Source organism: Myotis myotis, unplaced genomic scaffold (genome assembly GCF_014108235.1).
Source record: "Myotis myotis isolate mMyoMyo1 unplaced genomic scaffold, mMyoMyo1.p scaffold_m19_p_12, whole genome shotgun sequence".
Lineage (NCBI taxonomy): Eukaryota > Metazoa > Chordata > Mammalia > Chiroptera > Vespertilionidae > Myotis > Myotis myotis.
The window spans coordinates 27,769,374-27,794,769 of record NW_023416316.1 but is presented as its reverse complement, the minus strand read 5'-3'; the positions used below and the strand labels follow the sequence as shown (position 1 = coordinate 27,794,769).

General features: G+C 41.7%; 1 protein-coding gene across 1 annotated transcript in view; it reads left to right on the top strand.

Moving 5' to 3' along the window:
• LOC118667350 (phospholipid-transporting ATPase FetA-like) overlaps positions 1 to 25,396 on the top strand; it is an 80,338-nt gene that overhangs the window by 51,920 nt on the left and 3,022 nt on the right. Inside the window, exons 13-25 of the mRNA XM_036330467.1 lie at positions 2,034 to 2,230; positions 6,025 to 6,233; positions 8,035 to 8,078; positions 10,531 to 10,696; positions 12,992 to 13,180; positions 13,797 to 13,912; positions 17,646 to 17,810; positions 18,279 to 18,390; positions 19,584 to 19,689; positions 20,075 to 20,222; positions 20,749 to 20,932; positions 22,293 to 22,516; positions 24,223 to 24,306. Coding sequence (XP_036186360.1) covers positions 2,034 to 2,230; positions 6,025 to 6,233; positions 8,035 to 8,078; positions 10,531 to 10,696; positions 12,992 to 13,180; positions 13,797 to 13,912; positions 17,646 to 17,810; positions 18,279 to 18,390; positions 19,584 to 19,689; positions 20,075 to 20,222; positions 20,749 to 20,932; positions 22,293 to 22,516; positions 24,223 to 24,306 — 1,944 coding nt within the window. The remainder of the gene's footprint in view (positions 1 to 2,033; positions 2,231 to 6,024; positions 6,234 to 8,034; positions 8,079 to 10,530; positions 10,697 to 12,991; positions 13,181 to 13,796; positions 13,913 to 17,645; positions 17,811 to 18,278; positions 18,391 to 19,583; positions 19,690 to 20,074; positions 20,223 to 20,748; positions 20,933 to 22,292; positions 22,517 to 24,222; positions 24,307 to 25,396) is intronic.

Here is a 25,396-nt window from a genome sequence, read left to right as displayed (position 1 = left end):
AAACCCACCACGGCTGTTTGCATGTGTTGGCTATTGTAAATAATGCTGCAATGAACATGGGAGTATAAATATCTCTTTTTATTGTTGTTAATCCTCACCTGAGGATATTTATTCCATTGCTTTTTAGAGGAGTAGAAGGGAGGGTTAGGAGGGAGGAGAGGAAGAGAGAGAAATATGAGAGACAGATTGATTGGTTGCCTCCCACAAACGAGGCTAGGGATCAAACCTGCAACCCAGGTGTATGCCCTAGACCAGGAATTAAAACTTCGACCCTTCTGTATGTGAGCTGACACTCTAAGCCAGGGGTCCTCAAACTACAGGCCATGGGCCACATGCAAATACAAATATTGTATTTGTTCCCGTTTCGTTTTTTTACTTCAAAATAAGATATGTGCAGTGTGCATAGGAATTTGTTCATAGTTCTTTTTAAACTATAGTCCGGCCCTCCAACGGTCTGAGGGACAGTGAACTGGCCCCTGTTTAAAAAGTTTGAGGACCCCTGCTCTAAACACTGAGCCAGGTGGGCCAGGGTAGGGGGTGGAAGTGCTGCTTTTGTGCCAGTGCCATACTGTTTTGATTACTATAGCTTTGTAATACAGTTTGAACTCAGGAAGTTGTAATGCTCTGTTTTTCTTTGTCAAGATTGCCTTGGTTATTTTGAGTCTTTCGTGGTTCCATACAAATTTTAGGATTGGTTTTCTATTTCCATAAAAATTATAATCGTGATGGGGATTTCATTGAATTATAGATAGCTTTGAGTAGTATGGACATTTTAACAATGTTAGTGCTTCCAATCTATGAACATGGCATATCTTTCCATTTATTTGCGTTTTCTTCAATTTTTTCAGTAATGTCTAAATCCCACTTGGTCATGGTATATGATTCTTTAATGTGCTGTTGAATTTGATTTGCTACTCTTTTGTTGAGAAGTTTTGCATCTCTGTTCATCAGGAATAGTGTCCTGTAGCTTTCTTTTCTTGTAGTGTCCTTGTCTGGATTTGGTGTCAGGGTAATGCTGGCCTTGTAACGGAGTCCGGGATTATCTCCTCTCCCCCAAAGTTCTTTTCTAAACATAGTTCTCAAATTTATCTTATTTCTTGGCTTCCATGCTCCTCCATGCCTTTCTCTCTCAACTTAACGGCAAGAAAATTGCTGTTACCTAGAACTATACTCTTGTGTAAGAAGGTATCATCTTTAATCTCAATTTTGCCTCCAGGCAAAATTCATTTGGAAAGAATTATTGGGACTTGTGTGTTTAAGATCATAATCTTACCTCTTCCTCTTTACTTTCTAAAAGTAATAGGCTTTTTCAATCCTTAGATGACCCAAATTTCTCCCTCTTTTTTTTTTTTCATTTCTGCTTATAAATTGGCAGTTATTTCCCTAGTTCAGCTCTTTCTTTGATACCTTGTCAAAGGCAGTCAACACACACTAATATAGGCTCAGCAGGTCTGTCTTCAAGTTTTACCAAATTCTTTATTAATGTGGTTGCCATATTTAAGCCTTTTATAACAGTTTCTTACCACCCACCTACCCACAACTGCTAAGCCAGTGCCACACATTCTAGACTTTTGTTAAAGCAGCATCTCACTTCAGTAATGGAGTGATAGGAGGTTGGGTTCTGGGACTGGTTCAAAGATATGTCTCTTAGATAGGTTTGCTAAATGACTTTAGGCAAAATAGTTTCCCACTCTTAATATCAAGTTCCTCATCTATTATTAAAAGAGGGGTATTATAAATATTACATAAAATAATATATGTAAAGTACTTAGCACAGTTCCTGGCACTTAAAAAAAATTATTTAATATATTTTAGTTATCATATGCCTTCAAAACCCCAAGGATAGCTCCTGCTGGGCTTTCTTTTCTGTCCTGTGTACAGCTGCCTACAGCACTCCCCCCCCTCCCCCCCGTATGCTCCCCCACCCTTCAAGAAGAGGGCTTTGTTGAGATATAAGGCTTCAAAGGGCAGAACTGAAGTAGCATATGCCTTGGATGAAATGTTAATTCTTTTTGTTTGTTTGTTTTTTCTAGATTTTCCTGTTTTTAGGCTGCATGTGTTTTATCCTAGCAATTGGGCATGGCATTTGGGAGAGCAGGAGAGGCTACTACTTCCAGGATGTTCTGCCATGGAAAGACTATGTCTCTTCATCATTTGTCTCTGCCATCCTCATATTCTGGTCCTACTTCATTATTCTCAACACCATGGTGCCTATTTCACTCTATGTCAGGTAGGCTTCTTTGATCACTTTGGGTTATAGGGGGAGGAACTGACTCATAATCCTGACGAATTCCCTAACTACAGTGTGAACTTTTAGAAAGCATAGACTGTGCTCTGTAACCCACGACTTTCCACAGTGCCTGGTGTACAAAACACTCTGAGAAATATCTAGAGATTGCTTAAGTGTTTTCTATATCCAGAATACTGTGTGGGTTATACAAAAAGAAATTTGTCCTGCCCTCAGATAACTTACAATGTAAGTGACTGAATTAGACATACAAGCACATGAAATAACTAGAAAAAAAATACACACAAATTGTGTGATGCTAAAACGTAAACCAGGCTGCCCCTAGTTTATCAGTGAGATAGAGTCCAAACATTCATTTGTAAATCAGTTATTCAAAACTCAGAATCCGTTTTCCCACAGAAACAATGTGGGAAATGGTAGACAAGTGTAATTGTGACCTAAGTTCTGCTTCCTTAAAGTTGGAGAAGAGAAAAAGGAGGGTGTCTCCTCTCCCCTTTTCATTAGCACCGTGGACAAAAATTGAAATAGTTAAAATAAGTATTTACTCTGATTTCCATTTTTCTATTTTCAACATTGGGTCAGAACAAATGAAGAGAGTAAAAAATGTGGGTCTGAGCACCTCCTCCCTCAAATAAACAAACAAAATCCATGTTGTTCGATGCACCTCAGACAGGGCTACTACAGAAGCAATCTAACCCATGTTAAGTATGAATGATCATAGGAAGAAGGAACCTTGATAGTTTTCACTGTTTTAAAATGAAGATGCTTTATGTTAACCATAAAGAGTCCTTAAGGCATGTTATTTTTCTCTTATTCTCATATCCAGTCTGTTACCTCTGAATGTGACAAAGGCAGAAGGGAAAAGTCAGATAAAATGAAAAGAAGGCAATTAGGGGAGAAGCTACCCCACAGGTCAGCTGTTCCTGCCTGGAAACTTATCAGAGGATCAGCTCCTATAGGCTGTTTCCAATTTTCTTTCTTTTTTTTTTAAATTAAATCTTTATGGTTCAGATTATTACAGTTGTTCCCCTTTTTCCCCCCCATAGCTCCCCTCCACCCAATTCCCACCCCACCCTCTGCCCTTACCCCCCCCCCCGCCACTGTCCTCATCCATAGGTGTACGATTCTTGTCCAGTCTCTTCCTCCATCCCCACACCCCTTTCCCCCCAAAGAATAGCTAGTCCACTCCCTTCCTATGCCCCTGATTCTATTATAATCACCGGTTTATTCTGTTCATCAGATTATTTATTCACTTGATTTTTAGATTCACTTGTTGATAGATGTGTATTTATTGTTCATAGTTTGTGTCTGTACCTTTTCCTTCTTCTCTTCTTAAAAGATACCTTTCAGCATTTCATATAATACTGGTTTGGTGGTGATGAACTCCTTTAGCTTTTCCTTATCTGTGAAGCTCTTTATCTGACCTTCAATTCTGAATGATAGCTTTGCTGGATAAAGTAGTCTTGGTTGTAGGTTCTTGGTATTCATCACTTTGAATATTTCTTGCCACTCCCTTCTGGCCTGCAAAGTTTCTGTTGAGAAATCAGCTGACAGTCATATGGGTACTCCCTTGTAGGTAACTGACTGTCTTTCTCTTGCTGCTTTTAAGATTCTCTCTTTGTCTTTTGCTCTTGGCATTTTAATTATGATGTGTCTTGGTGTGGTCCTCTTTGGATTCCTTTTGTTTGGGGTTCTCTGCACTTCCTGGACTTGTAAGTCTATTTCTTTCACCAGGTAGGGGAAGTTTTCTGTCATTATTTCTTCAAATAGGTTTTCAATGTCTTGCCCTCTCTCTTCTTCTGGCACCCCTATAATTCTGATGTTGGTATGCTTGAAGCTGTCCCAGAGGCTCCTTACACTATCTTCATATTTTTGGATTCTTTTTTCTTTTTGCTTTTCCGATTGGTGTTTTTTGCTTCTTTGTATTTCAAATCTTTGACTTGATTCTTGCGATCCTCTGGTCTGCTGTTGGGAGTCTGTATAATATTCTTTATTTCAGTCAGTGTATGCTTAATTTCTAGTTGGTTCTTTTTCACAACCTCGAGGGGCTCACTAGACTTATTGAGGATCTCATTAAATTTATCGGCAGTCTTACTAGATTCCTTGAGTGTCTCACTAAGTTTATTGGCGGTTTCTAGAAAATTCTTGAAAAACCTTAAAAGTGTGGTTTTGAACTCTATATCCAGTAGTTTACTTTCCTCCATTTCTGTCATTTGTGACCTGTTTCTTTGTCTCCACATTTTGGCTGCTTCCCTGTGTTGATAGAGTGGCTTTCTGTGCTAGGTGTCCTATGGGGCCCAGTGGCTCAGCCTCCCCAATTACCTGAGGTGGACACTCTTGGTGCACCTCCTTGTGGGCTTTGTGCACAGTCTTGTTGTAGTTAAGCCTTGATTGTTGTAGGTATCACTGGGAGGAATTGACCTCCAGGCCAGTTGGCTGTGAGAATCAGGTGTGTCTGCAGTGGGAGAACTTCTGTGCTGGAGACACCCTTCTGGGGCAAGACTTGCTTCAGTGGGGCTTTGGTGCTCACTGAGTCTGCCCCCCGAGTGTGTCCCTTATGGATCTGAGGAGTTGTAATCTGGATGGTCCCACTCTGACCACTGAGTACACTGGCTCTTGGATTGCTAAGGAGGTGCTAATTTAACCTCTGCCTGAGGCTACCCAGCAGGAGCTCAGCTGTGACACAATGCAAGTTGCCCTGGGGCCTTGGTCCAGCTGCAGTTTGTTAGGTAATTTTCAGATTTCAAAGGGCCAGGCTTTTCATATGCAAAAGCTGTCACACAGCTTGGGCAGGACGGGGATCCAGGGGATCAACAGGGTGGAGCAAGCAGCTATGGCTGCTCCTCAGTCCTGCCCTAAGAGGCCCCGCTTCTCAGTGTCCCGGCAATCGCTGCAAGCACCTCTGAGAAAGCCACCCTCGAGGTCCGACCAATGCCAGACAGTCTAGCCTCTCCCCGTATGAGTCTGGGTCCCCAGAGACTTGCCCGGAACTGGAGTTCAGAGTAGTTGGGAGCTTGAGAGTCCCTCCCGATTGAAAAAGACAACCACGTCCTCAGCTGCCAGCCCTTTCTGCGTGCGCCTCCGTACCTCTGCACTTTACTTCCACACCGCACCTCATCTGAGTCTCAGTGTGCTTTTCTCTTTCCTTCTAGTTGTAGAATTTCCACTCAGCCAGCCTTCCTGTAGTTCTGGATGATGTCTGTTTTGTCTTTTAGTTGTATTTTTGAATTTGTTGTGGGAGGCGCAATTTCTGGTGTTTACCTATGCCGCCATCTTGGTTTCTCCTGTTTCCAATTTTCATTGATCCTTCCCTCCTTCTTCTGAACAACAAAGCTCTGAGGTCAAGTTTCTCTCTCTCCCTCACCAATGGGTTTACATGACAGCAGCAATAGTCATCTAGTGAAGCCTAAGCCTTCTATAAATTAGCTCTTGCAGGCCTTGCATGACTGCAGAAGTTAAAAATTTATGACTTTTTCTAGGTATGTTTTGGAAGAAGAAAGAGTGAAAAGGGAAATGCCCAGCAAAAGTAATCAAGTATTCTCTGGATCCAGATGGTAATGCCTTGTGTGATAATGGTCAAAGTCAGAATTATAATGGGTTGGCTGGTGGCAAGGGTCCTGTGATCCAAGATTGATTGTAAGTTCCCAAGGAAGATACTCTGATATGATTTTCAGATGCTGGCCCTGGCCTACCACAGGACTAGTAAGGAAACCAGGATAATGTATTTGTTTGTCCTACTCTGATCCAGGACCCTTCTTTTCTTGCTTTCTCCTTAGTGTTGAGATAATAAGATTGGGCAACAGTTTCTATATCAACTGCGATCAGAAGATGTTTTATGCACCGAAGAACACACCAGCACAGGCTTGTACCACCACTCTTAATGAGGAGCTCGGCCAGGTCAAATATGTGTTCTCAGACAAAACGGGGACCCTGACTAGGAACATCATGGTTTTCAACAAGTGTTCCATCCATGGGACACTATATGGTATGCATGTCTTCTTGTTTTTCCTGAGTCATAGAGAACTACTTTCTAGTAGTTTTCTAGAATAATCAAGCTCTAAATTCACATTTGCCTCTTATTCTCATAGCCTTCTCTATTCACTAGATAAAATGTAAAGATCACTTAGCCCATTCAGTTCTATTCAAAAGTATTTAATTAGTACCTTGTAGATGCAAACCATCATGTTAGACATTGGAAATATCAAGATATACAAACTTATTCTCTATCCCAAGGAATTTCTGATTTCTTGGAATGTTAGTTCACTCTCATATTAAATCAGATAGAGAAATCAGCATATTACTGAAGCTGCTAATTTCTGGATTTTCCCTCAGGCCAATAAACAATCTTGAGAGAAGCCATCAAAGTGTAATCAGAGTTTGCTCAGTATCTTCCATGCCCTATTCCTCATTTATTTCATGCCTTAATCATAAGCTTGTTTTTATGTGAAAATTCATGCCCAGTGCACTAACTAGCAGAGATAGGCAATCACATCTAAAAAGCTAGAGCCTGTGTGATGTCTTCTGGGATGATGAAAAAACTTTGAAACTAGAGAGATGTGGTAGGTGCACGATATTGTGAATGCACTAAATGCCCCTGAATTATACACTTTGAAATCATTATTTGTGTGTTACATGAATTTCTCCTCAACTAAAAAATAATTAAAAATTTTAAATTTTAAAGAAAGCTAGCACTCTAATATTTCTTATTACCCCTGTCAAACAAGGTTTATTTTTGGATGAATTGATTTGGGTGAGGATCTTATTCTCTGACTTATTGTAAGACCATACCATATACTAGATAAGGTTTAAAAGGATCATGGGTGTTTCTGTGGTTGGCCTCAGAACGTCTCACCCCCATTCTGTCTGTACTATCGACTGACCTAGATCCTAAACATTCTAGTTCTATTTTCAAATCTCTCCTAGGTAACTTTTCTGATTGGAGGGCTTCCTGAGGTACGAAGTCTCTCATAGATCCAGTGACTAACCTCCAGCCTCACCTCACTCTCACTTAAGAAAGAAGAGTTGGGACCCAAGCAGATACCTTCTTCTTACTGTTGGCTTAAGGAAGGAAGCTTCCTGTAGCACTGAGGACTAGGTGACCTGAGTGGATTCCAGGCAGCTTGACTGCAAGTCTAGGATGATATAATCAAAAGAAAAAAGCTTTTAAAAATCCTCCTTTAAATTACCATATAACCCAGTCACTTCCTTCCTAGGTATATACCCCAAAAAATTGAAAACAGAATTCAACCAGATAGATATATGTTAGTGTTCATTACAGTACTATTCATAATAGCCCAATAGTAGAAACAACTCCTGTGTGCATAAACAAATGAATGGAAAACAAATTGTGGTATATCCATACAATGGAATGTTAGTCATAAAAAGTAAAGTCAACAATAAAAAAAGGTAATGAAGTTCTGACACATGCTACAACATGGATGGTCTTTAAAACATTATGCTGAATGAAATAAGCCAGACACAAAAAGAAATATTGTATGATACTTTGTAATATATAGAATAGGCAAATTTATAGAAAGTACATTAGAAGTTACCTAGGTCTGGGAATAGGGAGGAATGGGGAGATTCTGTGTAGGATGCTGGAAAAGTTTTGGATATATAATGGTGATTGTTGCACAACATTATAAATGTAATTAATGCCACTGAATTGTACACTAAAAGTGTTTAAAATGGCATGTTTTATGTTATATATTTTTACCACAAAAAAACAACATTAAACTGTTCTTTAAAACCCTTGTCAAGTCTCTGCTCTTTTTACTTGCTAACAGGTGCTGTCTATGACAGGTTTGGACACAGGGTGGAAATCTCTGAGGTGAGTGATTATAGTTCCCTGTGACAATGCATATGGGAACTGAGTGAGGCCTTGGTATACAATAGCATCTTAACACAAGTTGGGAGTCCCTTAGTCCCTGAAATATTAAAGCTTTTATTGGCCCCATAATATTAGAAAGCATTATATAAATGACCTATGTTTATTTGAGGAGATTTGGGTTTGTGTTTTAAAATGAAAATGGCTTTGGGGGGGCGGGGCGTATTTCTGTTAAAAAAAAATCTGTGCTCAATTTAAAAAATTTCAAACAATACAGAAATCTCTGAAGAAGGAAGTTAAGATCATTTAATCCAGTTTAGGTAACCAATGTAACATACGCTTTCCTATGTATACACATATATATAAATCTAGATATGATAGATAGATAGATAGATAGATAGATAGATAAGAAGAAAGAGAGAAAGGGAGGAAAGGAGAAAAGGTCATAGCATACAGGCTATTTTCAGCCTCTTTCTATTCACTTAACACTATATTGTGGTCCTCTTTCCACGTCATTAAAGTCTGCATCGTCATTTTGAATGAGTGTTGTATCCAATTGTATTGATATACCTTAATTTAACAAGACCTATTTTTATTCCATTTTGTTTTGCTATTATAAATAGCATTGTTTGGGTAAGAGATCAACCAAAGGACTTATATGCATGCATATAAGCATAACCAATGGACATAAGACACTGGGGGGTAGGGGAGGCCAGGGGATTGTAAAGGGCGGGGGGAAAAAAAGGAGACATATATAATACTCCTTGTAATACTTTAAGCAATAAAATAAAAATAAAAAAAATAAATAGCATTGTGATAAACACCCGATGCACACATTTTTGTCTCCTCTTCTGATAAATATGTCATTGGAATAAAGTCTTAAAAGTGAAATTGGTTGATCAAAGGGTAGCCACATTTTAATATTACCATATTGCCCTTCAGATAGATTACATCAACATATAATCAAAGTATATGAAAATTCCTTTTCCCCCCTATCTTTGTCAATATTGGCTATTAACAGTGTTTTAATATTTAGAAATTTGGTGAAAAATGATCTCATTTAATTTACCTTTCTTTGATTACTAATCAGGTTGAACCATTTTTATGTTTATTTTCCTTCCCGATCACTTTATTGCCCATTTAAAGTTATTTTGTGAATGGCCTGTTCTCATACTAATGCAGATCAGCCTCATGCCTGCCTCTTCAGTTTATCTCTCATCTCTCACCAGCTTCTAATTTTAAAGAATGTGCCAGTACAAGAACCCAATTCTAGAAAAGCCTCAGAAGATGCTATATAATGATTTATCTTAAATTACTGAACCCACAAACTTCCCAGAGTTTATAACTGTGGTTGGCCAGGTCTAGGGCTTGGCATTGGATCTGACCATATTTCCTTACTGCAATGACAAAACCCTTTCTATATGGGATAGAGAAAAAAAGCCCATATAGCTCACTACAAACTCCCCTTACCCCTACATAGCATCAGCAGGACAACTGTGTCTGTCTGTACTTGACATATTGGATCCCAGCCCAAGTAGTACCACAACTACAAAGAACTGGAGAAATATCCTTGAGAGTTCTAGTATGGATTGGAGAAATCTGTTAATATCACACTCCAGGGGATGAAAAAGCCTCAGGGTCAAATTAAACCAGGAAAAAAAAAAATGTTTACCCAAGGTGGCTACCAGCAGCCTTGCTGAAATGGAGAATGAGAGGCATGTCTATCTATAGGAACCAAGGTCATAGCCAGGAAAATGGTGATTAATATTAAGTCCAAAGACTGAAGCAAAGTCAAGGACCATGTGGGTTAGAAGCAGAAAGGAGTCAGGTATGCTGGCAGGTCAAGTAAAATGGTTTAAAATGAAATCTGAAACAAGTGGTATGTACAGAAGAGTCCTTGCAATGCAGGCTTGCCTCTATCTTGCAGTATTCTTTTCTAGCGCCCTTGTGGAGTTAAATCAGAATAATGTAACAGTGACATCACTGACCTGATACCATAGTGATATCAGAACTCAGTTCTATTCCCAGCTCCCCAAATCAGGCAGAGGACAGCCATAGACAACACTTTTTCCAGATACCATTTACTAATAGTGCACAGTTACCCCCTCTTGTCATGAGGTTTGATTATCATGGATTTGGGACTTGGAAGAGTAGAGACTGAAGCTGGCCGTTGATCATTCGGGGTAGCTGGGGGAGAAAGGGAGTAAGAAGGGTCTGCCAAGCAGTGCTCAGCTTGTCTCCTGTGGGAAGAATCTTCCTGGCCCAAATGAATGGGTGGTCCAGGTCAGAGCTAAAAAGGCCTTAGGAACCAGCACAGGGTCTCCTCCATTTATCTTGCTTTTCTCTTCCAATCTTCCTAAGCGTTCTTATCACGTTACAGAAATTGCTCCCAAATTGACCTTTTACAGAGTGTCAAGCTGCTGCTGAGAAGTTTGTTCTGGCTTATGTGTTCCAGAAAACAGAAAAGGTCAGCTTCAGCTACAACGAACTGGCTGATCCTAAGTTTTCATTTTATGACAAGACGTTGGTGGATGCAGTAAAAAGGGGAGATCCTTGGGTGCACTTGTTTTTCCGCTCACTCGCATTGTGTCATACTGTCATGGCAGAGGAGAAAGTGGAAGGTGAGAAGGGGCCCGAGGCCTCACGAACTGAGAATATGTAATAGAGTCTAGGCTGGTTGGAGGTGGGGGTGGTTCGTTATCTTTCTTAGTCTAAGATTAAAGAACTTTCTTTTTTAATGTTTATTATTATTATTATTTTTAATCCTCACCTGAAGATATTTTTTCCATTGCTTTTAAAAGAGAGTGGGAGGGAAGGGGGGGGGGGAGAGAAACAGAGAGAGAGAGGTGAGAGAGACACATCAATTACCATTTACATGCACCCCGACCGGGGTCAGGGATTGAACCTATGACCGTACAATGCACAGACCAATGCTCTGACCACTAAGCAATACCAGTCAGGGCTAAGAAAGAACTTTCTAATAGGAAGTCTTACCCAGCAATGGAATGGATAGTCAAGATAAGTAGTGAGCTCCTAGTCACTGGAGATATTCAAGTAGAAAACAATCTCTTGGTCTTAAAGAAGATTCAATCATTGGATAGGGGTCAGACTTGTTGCTATTTAGGGAGCCTCTGATCTTGACACTATGTGATATTCTGTCATAGAGTCCATCTGAATTGTCCCCAAGATCAGTCCCACTGTCTCTGACAAGACTTCCTGAAAGGTGAATAGACTTGTCCTTTTGTTACTTCACAATTTAAAGGTGTCACCCTAACCAGTTTGGCTCAGTGGATAGAGCGTAGGCCTGCAGACTCAAGGGTCCCAGGTTCAATTCCGGCCAAGCGCATGTACCTTGGTTGCGGGCACATACCCAGTAGGGAGTGTGCAGGAGGCAGCTGATCGATGTTTCTCTCTCATCGATGTTTCTAACTCTCTTTCCCTCTCCCTTTCTCTCTGTAAAAAATCAATAAAATATATTTTTTTAAAAAAATAAATAAATAAAGGTATCCCAACATATCCTTGTTTCTTTAGTAATGAAATACAGGTTGGGGCAACAGTAGATGTGGATATGTGAAACACAATTTATTCTTGTTTATCATTTATTATTGTATTATTTTCTATACAAACAACTATAAACCTACTTTTGCTCCACCCTGTATAACTATATTATCCAGGAATTTATCCAAACCTTTTTTAGAAACAATGAGAAATGACCAATTAAGAACTTAAGCAACTGAAAAAATCACATCCTTTAAAGTTAATATACTCTTTATATAATACTTCTACTTGATTACTTTACAGTTTTAGAAATTGTTTTCATTTATGTTATCTCCTACAATCTTTACAACAGCCCTCTGAGGTAAGCAGAAAATGAAAAATGAACCTAGTTTTCAAGGAAACTGAAGCTAAAATAAATTAAAGGACTTTTCTAAAACCCTATAAGAATGGCAGAGATGAGATAGGAACCCAAATTTTACATCATCTGACCCCATGAGCTCCCACCTGACCTCTCCAAGTCTCACATTCCAAAAGCTGCATTTCTTGAAGCATATTTGAACTTTGTTTACTATACCTTGAATGGCAAGGAAATACACTAGAAAATAGTCTTATTGTCCCATAGATATACCTTATGGCTGACCTGAAATTATACTCCCCACCTACCTCATTCACAAGTATAAGACTCTGATTATGAATAACTGTTTTTAAAAATTAAATTGTCCTTCAGAAGATAAGTAATCCAAAATATATCTCAGGTTGAAGTGAAAGAGGAACTAAAAGAGGAACTCAAGAAATGTCTTGAGTAATATCAGATTGAAAGACTAATTGGACAAAGTAAGTCATTTAGCTTCCCAAGATGAGAGTTTCAAAGATGACAGTACTCATTCATATATATTTTTAAATTGTTTATTAAACCATCAATATTATTACCCTCTAGCAGTATTTATTTAAAGTTTGGCCAGTCTTATGTAGGAGCACTTTATGCGGCACCATCTGCATGAAACTTAGGAGATCTGTTGAAAATTCTATTTCTTGGGTCCTCCTCTGAGATTTTGTGATTCTGGATTAGTAAGTTTGGGTAGGTCAAGGAACTTGTATTTTTAACAAGCCCCTTAGGCCATCTTTATCCACTAAAGATGGAAAATAACTACCTATGTCTTTGTTCATCTGTATACGTTGCATGTACCTCTGTAATACTAACTCAGGTCTGTGAAATGAGTTGAAAATATTGGAAAGAAAACAATTTGACTTGTTCTATACAACCGGGCCTTTTAGGGCCAAACTATGAGGAATTTTTAAAGAAAAATGTCCCCTCTTGGGCGCCATCTTTATGTAAACCATTTGGAAGACAGTGTTACTTGTGGGTGGACTTCAGTTGCACCTCTCTGGGCTTTGGCTGCTCTCTTCTCTCCTGCCAGGTGAGCTGGTGTACCAGGCTCAGTCCCCAGATGAAGGGGCCTTGGTTACTGCTGCCAGGAACTTTGGCTTCGTGTTGCGTTCCCGTTCGCCTGAGACAATCACGGTAGTCGAAATGGGAAAAACCATAATCTACCACCTGCTGGCTATTTTGGACTTCAGCAATGTGCGCAAGAGGATGTCTGTTATTGGTAGGTGGCCCTCCTAGTAGGTCCTCTCTCCTCATTTGTCTTTCATATACTTTTACACTTTGAGTCTCTCTTTGCACATACGTGTTTTCTCCCACCCACATGCCTTCTCACAGGTACCATGCCTCAAATACTAAGGCACAGCCATTTCCACTTTCTCTGTTACATATCTTTATATTTAAACACAAAGGGGGCTTGCTACCATGTACAAGGGCCCTTCTTTAGTGTTCCTGAGTAATGCCTTGTAAAAAAAACCTTAAAAACTAAGATAAAAACAGAGAATAAATCCATAAAGTCTGGACTTGGAGTAAGAGGTGGGGGCAAAAATATAGGGGAAATTTATACTGTCTTTTGCTCAATTAGTTTGGGTCATTCTTCATCCTTGGTCATTACTAGGTGTGAGCCTTAGTATGGAACTCAGACTTGGGAAGCTAAATGTGCATCTGCATCAGTCTTCCACAGGTGATATTTAACCCATGGAAGAACTGGTTCCATCAAGTGCTCTCTCATCCTCACCAGCCTTCACCACATCACTTATCCTGCTATCCCTCAGTGGCCCAGACAAGTTCTTCTCACAGTGGGCCTATATGGTTACTTTGCTTGATTTGCTTATTCTTAGTGAAGACACCTGAAGATCGGATAATGTTGTTCTGCAAGGGAGCAGACACCATCCTTTGTCAGCTGCTGCTTCCATCCTGTACACCCCTCAAAGATGTGACCATGGAACATTTAGATGTAAGTGTGTAGGTTGTAGGGGAGGGAAGCTGAGGGTGGTTCTGTGTACCTGGATATGTATCCACATGTGTCCCTCTGTTGTGTTTCTGTATGGGTGTATATTAGTGTCTGTGTCTCTTTAATTGATGGAAGAATAAAAACTACCTCAATCTGTGGGATTCTCACTGACCACATGTCAAGGAGATGGATGGCACAGGATCCCAGGAGCATAACAAGATTATGTCGGTGGGACCACTTACCACAATCAGAATAGTTCTAATTCCTGGCTTTGGAGGTCTCATGGTCAGACCTGGAATTTGCTTCAGAATAGGTCTGCTGGTGTGGGAGGCCCCATCCCACCAGCCATGATGAGATCTGATTGTTTTTAGGATATGGAGCAGAAAGCACTAGGCCTGAGCTGTTTAGGACTGTTTGATACCATCCTCTGTTGACTACAGAATTAGAATCCCCAAGGCTACCTCCCCTCTACCTACCCCACTCCACATCCACCCTCTTGGATTTGAGATATATCAGAGAGTGGCTCCAGTGTGCTGGCACTAGAAAGGAAAACTAGATCCATATTCTCTGGGGTTTCTACCCTTCTACCTGGATATATAGAGGGTTGGGGGAATAGGAGAGGGAATGGGATGAGGAAGAGGTAAATCAGGAAAAAGTATTTTAAAAAGGCAATATATTAGAGAAAATGCTATTTAAGCCATTTTGGCTTGACTCTATATTAACACATAGTCAGAAGTCAGAAAAAATGGCCAATAAGCACATGAAAGATATTTAGTGTCATTAGCCATAAAAAAATGCAAATCAAAACCATCACTGGGGTAGGTGAAATAACAAAGATGACCAGACAACAATAAATATTGACAAGAACATAGAGAAATTTTAACCTTCACACATTGCTTATGGGAATATAAAATAATGGAGCCATTTTGGAAAACAGTCTGGAAGTTCTTGATAATATTAGGTGTTGGGTTATTATATGATCCAGCAATTCCACTGCTAGGCATACTTCCAAGAGAAATAAAAATATACATCCAAAAAATATATATATATATATATACATCCAAACAGAAACTTATACACAGATGTTCATAGCAGCATTATTCACAATAGCAAAAAAGTAGAAACAACCCAAATGCCCATCAGTGGATGAGTGGATAAACAAAATGTGATGTATCCATACCATGAATTATTTAGGCACAAAAAGAAATGACATAGCCCTGGCCATTGTGACTCTCCACTGGGGCATTGTTCCATTCACCGAAATGTTGCAGGTTTGATCCCTGGTCAGGGTACATACAGGAGGCAACCAATTGATGTTTCTCTTACATTGTTTCTCTCTTCCTTCCTCTCCCTCTAAAATCAATATATATGTCCTCATATGAGGATTTAATAAAAAGGGGGGGGGGCGGGGATGACATACTCATACATGCTACAATGTGAATGAACCTTGAAAGCATGGTGCAAGAAGCCAGTCACAAAAGGCCACATGTTGTATGATTTCATTTATATAAAATGTGCAGAATAGGCAATGTGTAGAGACAGAAAGTAGATTAGTGGTTGCCAGGTTTTGGAGAGAAGGGAATGAGAATGATGCTAATGGGGTTTCTTTCGGGGGTGATGAAAATGTTCTGGAGTTAGATGCTAATGATGGTTGTACAACTTTATGGATAAGTTTTTAAAAAAAAAAAAAACTTGAATTGTATTATTCAAAAGACTGAGTTTTATGTTATCTACATTATATCTCAAGTGTTTTTAAAGTTGGTTAAGCCCAGCTGATGTGGCTCAGTGGTTGAGCATCGACTCATGAACCAAGAAGCCACTGGTTCAATTCCTAGTCAGGGGGCGTGCAGAAGGCAGCCCATCAATGATGTTTCTCTCTCATCAATGTTTCTATCTCTGTTTCCCTCTCCTTTCCCTCTTGCTCTAAAAATCAATAAAAAACATATTTAAAAAAATAAAAGTTGGCTAAGTATCCCACACAGGATGGTTCTTATGTCTTACACTGGTTCCAAGAGGCCACAGTATTTTTTATGGGCTTGTCTGAAAACTCTTATCTTTCAACCTTCCAGAACACATGAATTAGGTTATCTTCTTCAGAGGGGGTCATAAAATGGTTTCAGATCTTTTGACCTGTTTCCTATACCAACCTAACAGCAATCCATAGTGGAGCCTGACTACATTACAATCTATTAACCACTGAAGATAAACCTATGAGTTAAGCTGCAAAAACATACACATGCAGAAGCATAGTTCTAGGACCTCTAGGACAGGGATCAGCAAACAGGCCATACAAAAATAAGTGGCAGTCAGGATTTTGCCCCAGAGCCCTCGTTTGCCCACCAGAAGAGGAAAGTAAAACAGAAGAGATAATAAGAAATACTGTTGACATTGACATGGGCTGCTAAATTATTTGTTGAAGGGTTAATCTGTCAGTGGCCCTAGCCATTTTGGCTCAGTGGATAGAGCATTGGCCTGTGGACTGAAGTGTCCTGGATTCAATTTCGGTCAAGGGCACATGCCCAGGTTGTGGGCTTGATCCCCGGTGGGGCGTGTACAAGAGGCAGCTGATCAATGATTCTCTCTCATCATAGATGTTCCTCCCTCCCTCCCTCCCTTTTTCTCTGAAATCAATAAAAAATACATATCTTAAAAAAATAATCTGTCAGTGTATTGTTAAGCTTGCCAACTCCTGTTCTCAGTATCCTATGCAAAATCAGTTTCTGCCATATTTTTTCCTTGTTAAGAAGTTTCTAAGATCTTCTCTCAGACTTCTGTTTCATAGCTTCACCTGCCAACAGTACAGAGGTTTACAAGATGGCATTCCTTACATATACTGCCTTATGTTAATTTCACCTGATAGCTAACATCAAGCACTACGGAGCTACACAGAGAACTAAGAGCAAAATATCAAGATGATAAATTCTATTTCTCTTTGCTCTTATAATGCAAAAGTGAATTGTTTTGAAGCTCACTGTAACAGTGATCATGTAGAATTGTTATTCGTGTGCAATTCCCAATACACAAAATCTGCTTCTGACCCACCCTCAGTTGAGTTCTACCCTAAACCACCCACATTCTCACCCAGCCCTCCTTGTGACCAGGAGGATACTTCTGCAAGACAGCAAGCTATGGTTAGGATATATCTCAGTTGCCATGGAGCAAAAAGATGCTATTTCACCCAGAAAACACTTCAGCAGTGGCCTCACTAACACTGCTGAGTCAACCAGTTATAGACAAATACGTAATATGTGTGCTATTATGAGATGTTTATTGAATACTTGATGAAGGAAGTCAGAGACAGGAAAATAAAATGAATGTATGCTTGTCAAAAATAGAAATACCTTTTTTTTTTTATAACAACTTTTTTCTTTTTACTCCATTTCATATTATAGACATCATTAACTTCTCTGTAGGGGCTGAATTTTACAAGAAATAAATCTAGGAGGCTTGGTTTTTCCTATGGTCACACGGCAAACTAGCTAATTACAGATAGAAGCTAAAACTTTCTATCAGTATTCTCAAACTTTACCCCCTACTAGTACTGCTGGCCCAATCCCTAAGACATTTTGCTGAGAAAGCTCAGCAGTTGCTTTCTGGTAGGGTAGGTACTTGCCCCATGGTACTAACCATTAAACCCTATTTTGCAGACAGACGGGGCCTGTGGAGTCAGTCTGCCGCTCCTGGACTTAGCCCTAACCCAGCCCAGGTCCACTCAATGCACATACGTGTCTTCCAGGAATTTGCCAGTGAAGGCCTGCGCACCCTTATGGTGGCCTACCGAGAGCTGGACAAGTCGTTCTTCCGCGCCTGGTTCAGGAAACACAGTGAAATCTGCTTTAGTTTGGAGGATCGGGAAAGTAAAATATCAAGTATCTATGAAGAGGTCGAAAAAGACTTGATGGTTAGTGGGAGGAAGCCAGGGGCAGACAAGGGGGGATGGCGGTCAGCCAACTGAGCAAGGGCTGTGAGAGTGTCTGCCCGCAAAGCAATCGCTCAAGCTCTCTCTGGAGACTGGAGGCTGAATCCAAGCTAATTCAGAATATCCTGGAAGCATGTTTGAATCCAGGGAGAAGTGAAAGTCTGTTGAGAAACAAATGGCTTAGAAGTGGCACACAGCATGTATGACTTGGGCAAGTCTTTTCCCTCTTTGGTCCCTGATGTGCTGTGTTTCCGAATTTGATTTCAGCATGTGGTTGAAAAGCTACCTCTGTTGAGAGGTGGAGTGTGCTGAGTTTTGTAGTATTGGGTTCCTCATGCCAGGACAGGGCCAGCTCACTACAGAGGATGCTGAAGTGCCCACTGAACTGTTGGGTACCACTAAATGCTGTGACTCTCCTTTTTCTTCACTCGTTGCTATCTCTGCTCGAAGCTCTTAGGGGCCACAGCCATAGAAGATAAGCTGCAAGATGAAGTACCTCAGACCATCAAAACGCTGAACAAAGCCAAAATTAAAATCTGGGTTTTAACTGGAGATAAGCAAGGTAAAGGGGAGTACCTCACCTGACCAATCATGTCCCCTATCCACCTTAGCCATTTCTTCCTGTTGTTTTTTTCTTATTCATTTATTTGAAATACCTTATAACCCAGGTCAAGTCTATTAGGACAATTCCAGTCTTACATACAATTTGCTAACTACATACTTTATGCTAGTTGCTGTATTAGGCAGAGGACACAGCTGTCTGTCATCCAGGAGCTCACAAGCTAAAAATTCTGGAGTTGTCTTTGACTATACCCTCTCTGTTGTTCCAAAGATTCATTCTCTCACCATGTCTCATCAGTTCCTCTGAAAATCCTCTTGGCTTTATCACCACCCTAGTTCGGCCTTTGTCCCCTGCTGGCTGAACTTCTGCAAAAACTTCTGAACTGGTCTCTGTTTCTTGCCCTTACTCATTTTAGTATAACCTACAAACAACCTAAAACATTCTACTTTTATGATGTTACTCCTCTGCTCATGTCCCTACAGTGGCTCGACATGGTAGTTGGACTCCACTGTCTGGCCCTGCAGACCTTGATAATCTGTTGCCTACACATCCTTAATCTCCATCCTAATGCGACCATCATCTCCAATATGTCCCAAAACAAACGAATTTTCCTCTAGCGCCTCTGTTGGAATTGTTTCCCCATTTGAAATGTTTTTCTTCCCGTAGACAAGTCTTATTCATCCTCAAAGCCTTTCTCCAAGAAAGTTTTTCTGACAATTGCAACTCTCCTCTGACTATTAATACCACTTCAGCCAGGGTTCAGGACTTAATTTTTTTCTTTAGTATGAATTTATTCTGAATTTCAGATTTCTTGATGTAAAGGAAAGACTACAGCCTAAATATCTCAGTCTCTCATAAAATCCAGCATAGAAATGTGCACAGTTCTGTATCCTGATTGCCTGGAGAAGTGGATATAAACTGCAATTGCTTTAAGAAACGGGAAGGCTTTGTAGAAAAGGCTAAGCCAGAATAATTCTAGTTATCAATAAGTAACTCAAAGTCTCTACCTAAAGTAGACAGCCTTCTGTGTATGTTTGAGTATGGTCTCCGCTGACTCGTGAAAAATGCACTTTGCATCCATGGCAAATGTGGACAAATGGGCTCTGTAGCCCACTGTTAGTGTCTGTGCAACTGTATACTTGAAAACACCCTGTTCTAGTGAAAGTGTGACCTGTGTTCCCCCTTCCCTGCAGAGACTGCTGTGAACATTGCCTATGCCTCTAACCTATTTGAGGGTGATATGGATGGGCTGCTTTTCGTGGAAGGCAAGGATGATGAGACTGTTGAAAAAGAACTCAGGTATAGATCAGAGAGCTGCCACAGCCTGTCCCTGGAGTTCCCAAGAGTTCCCACCCACCTCCTCACCCAATATGACCCCCACACTACCAGAAGGAATAGAAGAGGAATGGAGGAAGGGAAAAACAAAAAACCTAAAGTGTTTGAGAGAATTTTGTGAACAAGCATAGGGTTCAAGAGGCTGAAGTGTGGGAGTAGGGTGGGGAGGTGAAGTGTGGTGTGTGAATGGTCAGGGACCTAAGGCAGTGGCAGGTCTCAAGTCGGATGTCCTGGCTGGTGCTTTTCAGAGGTTCTATGTCCATCTTGCCCACTTTCACTCTGGGGCACATTTTCCTTCCTAAGTTCTGGGGCTTCAGGTCAGACACTGACCACTCCTCTTGGTTTTCAGGTCAGCATTGTACAGGATGAAACCTGAGTCTCTACTGGATTCAGACCCAATAAACAGTTACCTTGCCACGAAGCCCAAAATGCCCTTCAGGATACCTGAGGAGGAGCCCAGTGGCAACTATGGCTTGGTCATCCATGGCTACAGTCTGGTGGGCAACACAGAGCTATAGATCTGTTCTCTTCCCCCAGGGGACTTGTTTCCTAGGACCAGCCCACTTCAGGGAAATTTCAAGACCCACGCGTCACCCCATTCCCCCTCCTTTCAGGTGCCCTTGCCTGACAAGCACCTTTCTCAAGCCTTCTCTGGGCAGGAATAATGAGGGGGGGAAAGCCAAGAGCACATTCCTTCCTTATCCAAATTCTTTACTACTGATGTGGCCTGTCACTTAGCGGGATGGGGGAAGTGAGCAGAACCAGGTCCTCCAAAAAGAAATTTGGCTTTATAGCCCAGTCAACTGATGAGACCCAGTGAGACCCTGACTGGTTTCCTGCTGGAGGCTGGGTCAGATGTGAGGGTGCCTAGAACCCTTGGGAGTAGAGCACCTTGGAAACAGGTGTGCCTGACCTCTCTCTGTAGTACAGGAGAGTATGGAGGGGAGGGGAGGGTCCTAGGAAGGTCCTGTCCTGAGAACCTTTTTGGGCAGCCTGAAATGTGTGTGTGCCCTGGTGCTGCAGGCCTGTGCTCTAGAAGGGAACCTGGAGTTGGAACTGCTGCGAGCAGCATGCATGTGCAAGGGGGTGATCTGCTGCCGGATGACACCCCTTCAGAAGGCCCAGGTGGTGGAGCTGGTGAAGAAGTACAAGAAGGTGGTGACACTGGCCATCGGGGATGGGGCCAATGACGTCAGCATGATCAAAGGCATGTGAGCCCCCAGGCTTGCCCTTTCCTTCCTCTATTGGCAAAACTGATCTGGGTGACACTGTGTTACTGGCTTATACTCCTGTATATCATATATATTGTACATTGGTACTGTTTTTCAACTACATTCATGCTCCTCTATACCTGCATTCCCATTTATTTACACATATATACATCAGCCCATACCCAGAGGTATGTATGCACATTTAGATTCATTTCCTTAACACTTATACACATATAGATACACACAGCTCCCACGAGAAACCATGCATATATACACAAAACAGGCTGTGCTACTACCACACTATTTTTCTGAGATGGCATCAAAGCCCACAGAAAGGACCCCTGGACAGAAGTCATAATCTGTTCCTTTTTTGAAGGCTTTAGGCCTGAGCAAAGTTAGGCTGAAGACAGGCCACCCAACCATGGAATTAACTGTGAGGCCCAATGCAGGGATCTTTTCCACCCTAAGGCAGTGTTCTAGAGAGCTTGCCCTGACTCCTTTGGCTGGAAGAGAATAGCAGACTCACTGATACTTTGGACCAATAGAAACAGATGGCTGAAACTGGTTTTAGTTTCAGCTGAATGTTAGCCTCCAGCAGCTTGTAGTTCTGTGCAATATGGACAACATCTTGAGGTACTCCAGTCCAGCCTCCCTCCATACAGGAAACATTAGCAGATACTCCACTAGGAAGTGTTCTTTCTCTCTCCCCCAGTGTCTAGAATGTATCTGTTTTTTAGGACCTTAGAGTTTTTAATTATCCATTAAGCAATGCAATAGTTTTGTGCCAGAAAAATCAATGAATTTGACCTACACTACAGCAGACTAATTAAAAAGTTTTAGGAACTTCCATGTTATCTTCTTTATCCAGAAAAAGTCACCTTAGACTTCCTGAAGAACAGTAACAAAGTAATAGATCACTTATTCCTCCCAACAGTTGGATTTTAGCTGCTTAGATAAATTCAGATAATTAAATATTGTGTTAGATTGGCATCCATCCTGCATTTCTAATTGATTTAAGTGGCTTCAGGAGATATGAAGAAATGTTGACCTCAACATCTGTACAGTAAGACAGAGCCCGGATGGCTATAGTAGGTGCAAAAACCATTCAAGACCATTTCTAAAACTAGGCATGACAGGCATTCTTGAGCAGCAGCATCCAAAACAGTGCAGATGAAGGAGCTGTTTTCTGACTTGTGGGGCAGTCCACTAAGGAGAAAAGGCTCCACTGAATGCCATTTTGAGCTGGGTCTAACTGTTTTCCAAATGTAAAATAAGGGATTTGTACAACACGACCTCAGCCTTCCTTTTACACTTTCAACTTCTGTGACTGAGAAGCTTCTGGGGTTTCTTTTGCAGCTGCCCACATTGGGGTCGGTATCAGTGGCCAGGAGGGAATGCAGGCGGTGCTCAACAGCGACTTCACCTTCTGCCAGTTCCACTATCTCCAGCGTCTACTCTTGGTCCATGGCCGCTGGTCCTATAATCGCATGTGCAAGTTTCTTAGCTACTTCTTTTACAAAAACTTTGCCTTCACTCTGCTGCACTTCTGGTATTCCTTCTACAACGGGTTCTCGGCACAGGTAGGAGGTCAGGTGGTATTCCCCACTTTGGTAAACTGGGTCTGCTCTGTCATCCCCACTTCAGCCAGCTCAGACATTTTCTCCTCCAGAGACCAAATGTCTGACATGCTGCCATCCATCTGTAAAGCTCCTCACCCATGCCCATCCCATCTCCGAACCCTACACTTAACCTTAGATTTCTAAGCCCTAATTTATCTGGCCTGGCTCTGATTTGGCCTTGACTCCTACCTTCAGAATTCTACCATAAGATATTTTCAACTTTTTCCTGACAGAGACCTAGAGTTTCCAAACATATGTAATGGGAGTTTTTTCTTTCTTCCTTCCTATTTTTTTAAGCATTCAAAGTAATCTTTATGGAACAGGCTAAGCCTCAAGAGGCCCCTGGGTCTTGCCAGCAGGCTGGTTATGGTGTTTACCTATAGCCATACTTGGAAACACAGCTTCCCTTTATTTCTCCTTCCCCAACCCCAGAACCCCCTCAAAAAAAATCCAAAAAAACCCACACACTATTTTTGTTCTAATGATTTTTTTAAAACTATAAGAGACAGTTTATTTGGAACATCTCAGAGGTAGCAGTAGTGAGCCGTAGAAGAAATGTGTTCAGGATCAAGTTATAGAGACAAAAGAAGGGCTCTTGGAGCACCTGGGGGGAGAGGGGAGGGGCAGGGCTTGGGTGTGCTCCAGAGAGAGAGCCCCACTGGGTCCTCCATCCTGAGGGCTTTTATCTGGAGGTGGATTCACCAGCTTTCCAGGTGTGTCTCCTCAGCGTCATGGTCTCCACTGATTGGTCATCACCAGAGCAGAGGGGGGTCATTAGTCATGCAGCTGGTCCTGATGTCAGCCATAGCATCTGGTTTTGCTACTTTTCTGGCTCTGAAACTGAAACACAGCTGAAGGTTGATGTCATCTCCAGGGGTTAATAGTTAAGGGAGTGGATGTGCAAGGGCTTGTAGTTTTGCCTGTTGCTAGGCACCATCTACTCCTGGCATTTCTACTCAGGAGTCTCTCAAAGATTCCCAAGAGAAACAACCTCCGGAACAATTCTCTTGGGAGATCCCTACTACCTCTGTTGCCTTAGGCTCCAGGAGAAAAGGACTAGTCAGCAGACAGTAGTAGACTTGTGTACCTGCAGTGTTTAACAAAGCAAGTCTGGTTTGTGGGAGGTGTAGGTATGTGCATGTATGTGTTGCTGCTGACCTCTTGTGGCTAGTAAGGAAAGGAGCCCTCTCTAGGCCCTAGGATGGAGCACCTAGCAGTAGGTTATCCTGCTTGCCAATGTTAGAAAGTGTCCAGTGTTATAGAAGCTACTGAATGCCATAAAGCAGATAAAGAAAAAAGCCCAAAGGTTTACATTCCTGAGGGGTATAACTAGCATTCCCTAGCACCCTCTGTATCCTTTCTGTGCAGGGAGGAGGCAGTGCAGGTCATGGTAGGGTTGGTCCAAATCAACCTCATAAGGTTGGCCACAAACAAGCTTGATATAGCCTTGCCTCAGTCTGGTAGCCAGAGTTCTAGGTAGAGTAGGACCAATAGAGACTGGAGTCAGCCATCTCAGATTTCTGAAATTCAAATCCTACTCTAAATTAGTGTAGTGATGGATAATTGGGGGGGAGGGGTGGCGAGTAAGGGCTGCCTGTGACCTGGGAGGTGGAGCTGGGACTTTGGAGAAGAGTAGAATCTAAGAAATCTCCTTGGTATCCTTCCAGACAGTTTATGATACCTGGTTTATCACTTTCTACAACCTGGTCTACACCTGCCTCCCTGTCTTGGGCTTGAGTCTATTTGACCAGGTAAGACTAGCAGCAAGCCTTTAGTCAGAGATGAAGCCCCTGGGCCCTTGAGGAATATTCCCAAGAGTGAGGAGGACAGAAAGAGCTGGGCTCTACAAAGTCAAGTGTAAATGGAATAATTTCCAGAGCAAGGAAGGGGGCTCATCACTGGAGAGGTATCATGGGGTAGAGAATCCTCCTCCACATAGATTAATCATCAGTTTTAGAAATCCAAGCTTTCTTGTGTTCATTTTATCTTTGTAGAGAGTAACATGGAAATTGTGCTGTACAATAATTTGAGTATGTACCAAAGTAGTGAAAGGAAATAGAGTCATTGGGGCAGGACTAGGTAAAGCAAGGGACTTTAAGAGAGGAGAGACCCATACAGAGATAAGGAGATAAACCAATGCAGGGAGGCCTAGATGAGGGTTCTTGAAAGCTAAGCATGGAAGTATGGGTATGATACCTTTGAATTATAGGAAGTCAGCCCAAGGGAGCCATCTGTCCCTGTCAGAAATATCCTGGGCATTGGAGGTCCTGGTACCCTACTTCTCTCTCTTCTTCTACCTCATCCTCCAGTCCTGGGCACATGGAATAGAAAAGGAGTCTCCAAAGAGAAATAAAGTAGCTGAAAGAGGACATCATGGGAGCATGGTTCTCCAGCAGGGTAGGAAGGAAAATTCTCCATGACGTAGCTGCCAGCCTCAGAGCAGCAAGAGGAATGAGTTGGGTCACTCAGCAGTCCTAACTAGCTCCAGTGGTCTAATTTAGGGATCCACAACCTCTCAAAACAAGCCCCAAGCTTTGTTACCCAGAGTTTCAGATTTAGGAGAAGAGGATGATCCAATGTCATCCATGTAGAGAATCCTCTTACCTGAGTCACCAGTAGCCATGGAAAGGTGAGAGGCATCACAGAACATGGATACCTCCAATCAACTCTCTGGTCCCCGTTGGCTTCCCCCTCTCCTCCCACTGGAACACTTAAAACTGGGGACTCGTATCCCAACTGCCTCCCCCACCCCAAGATCCAATCCTCCCTTCCAGCTATCCCAATCCTAATTGTCTCCTTTCTTAAAGTCCCCAGTCCTCAGTGCTTCTAGGTCAGTGATGG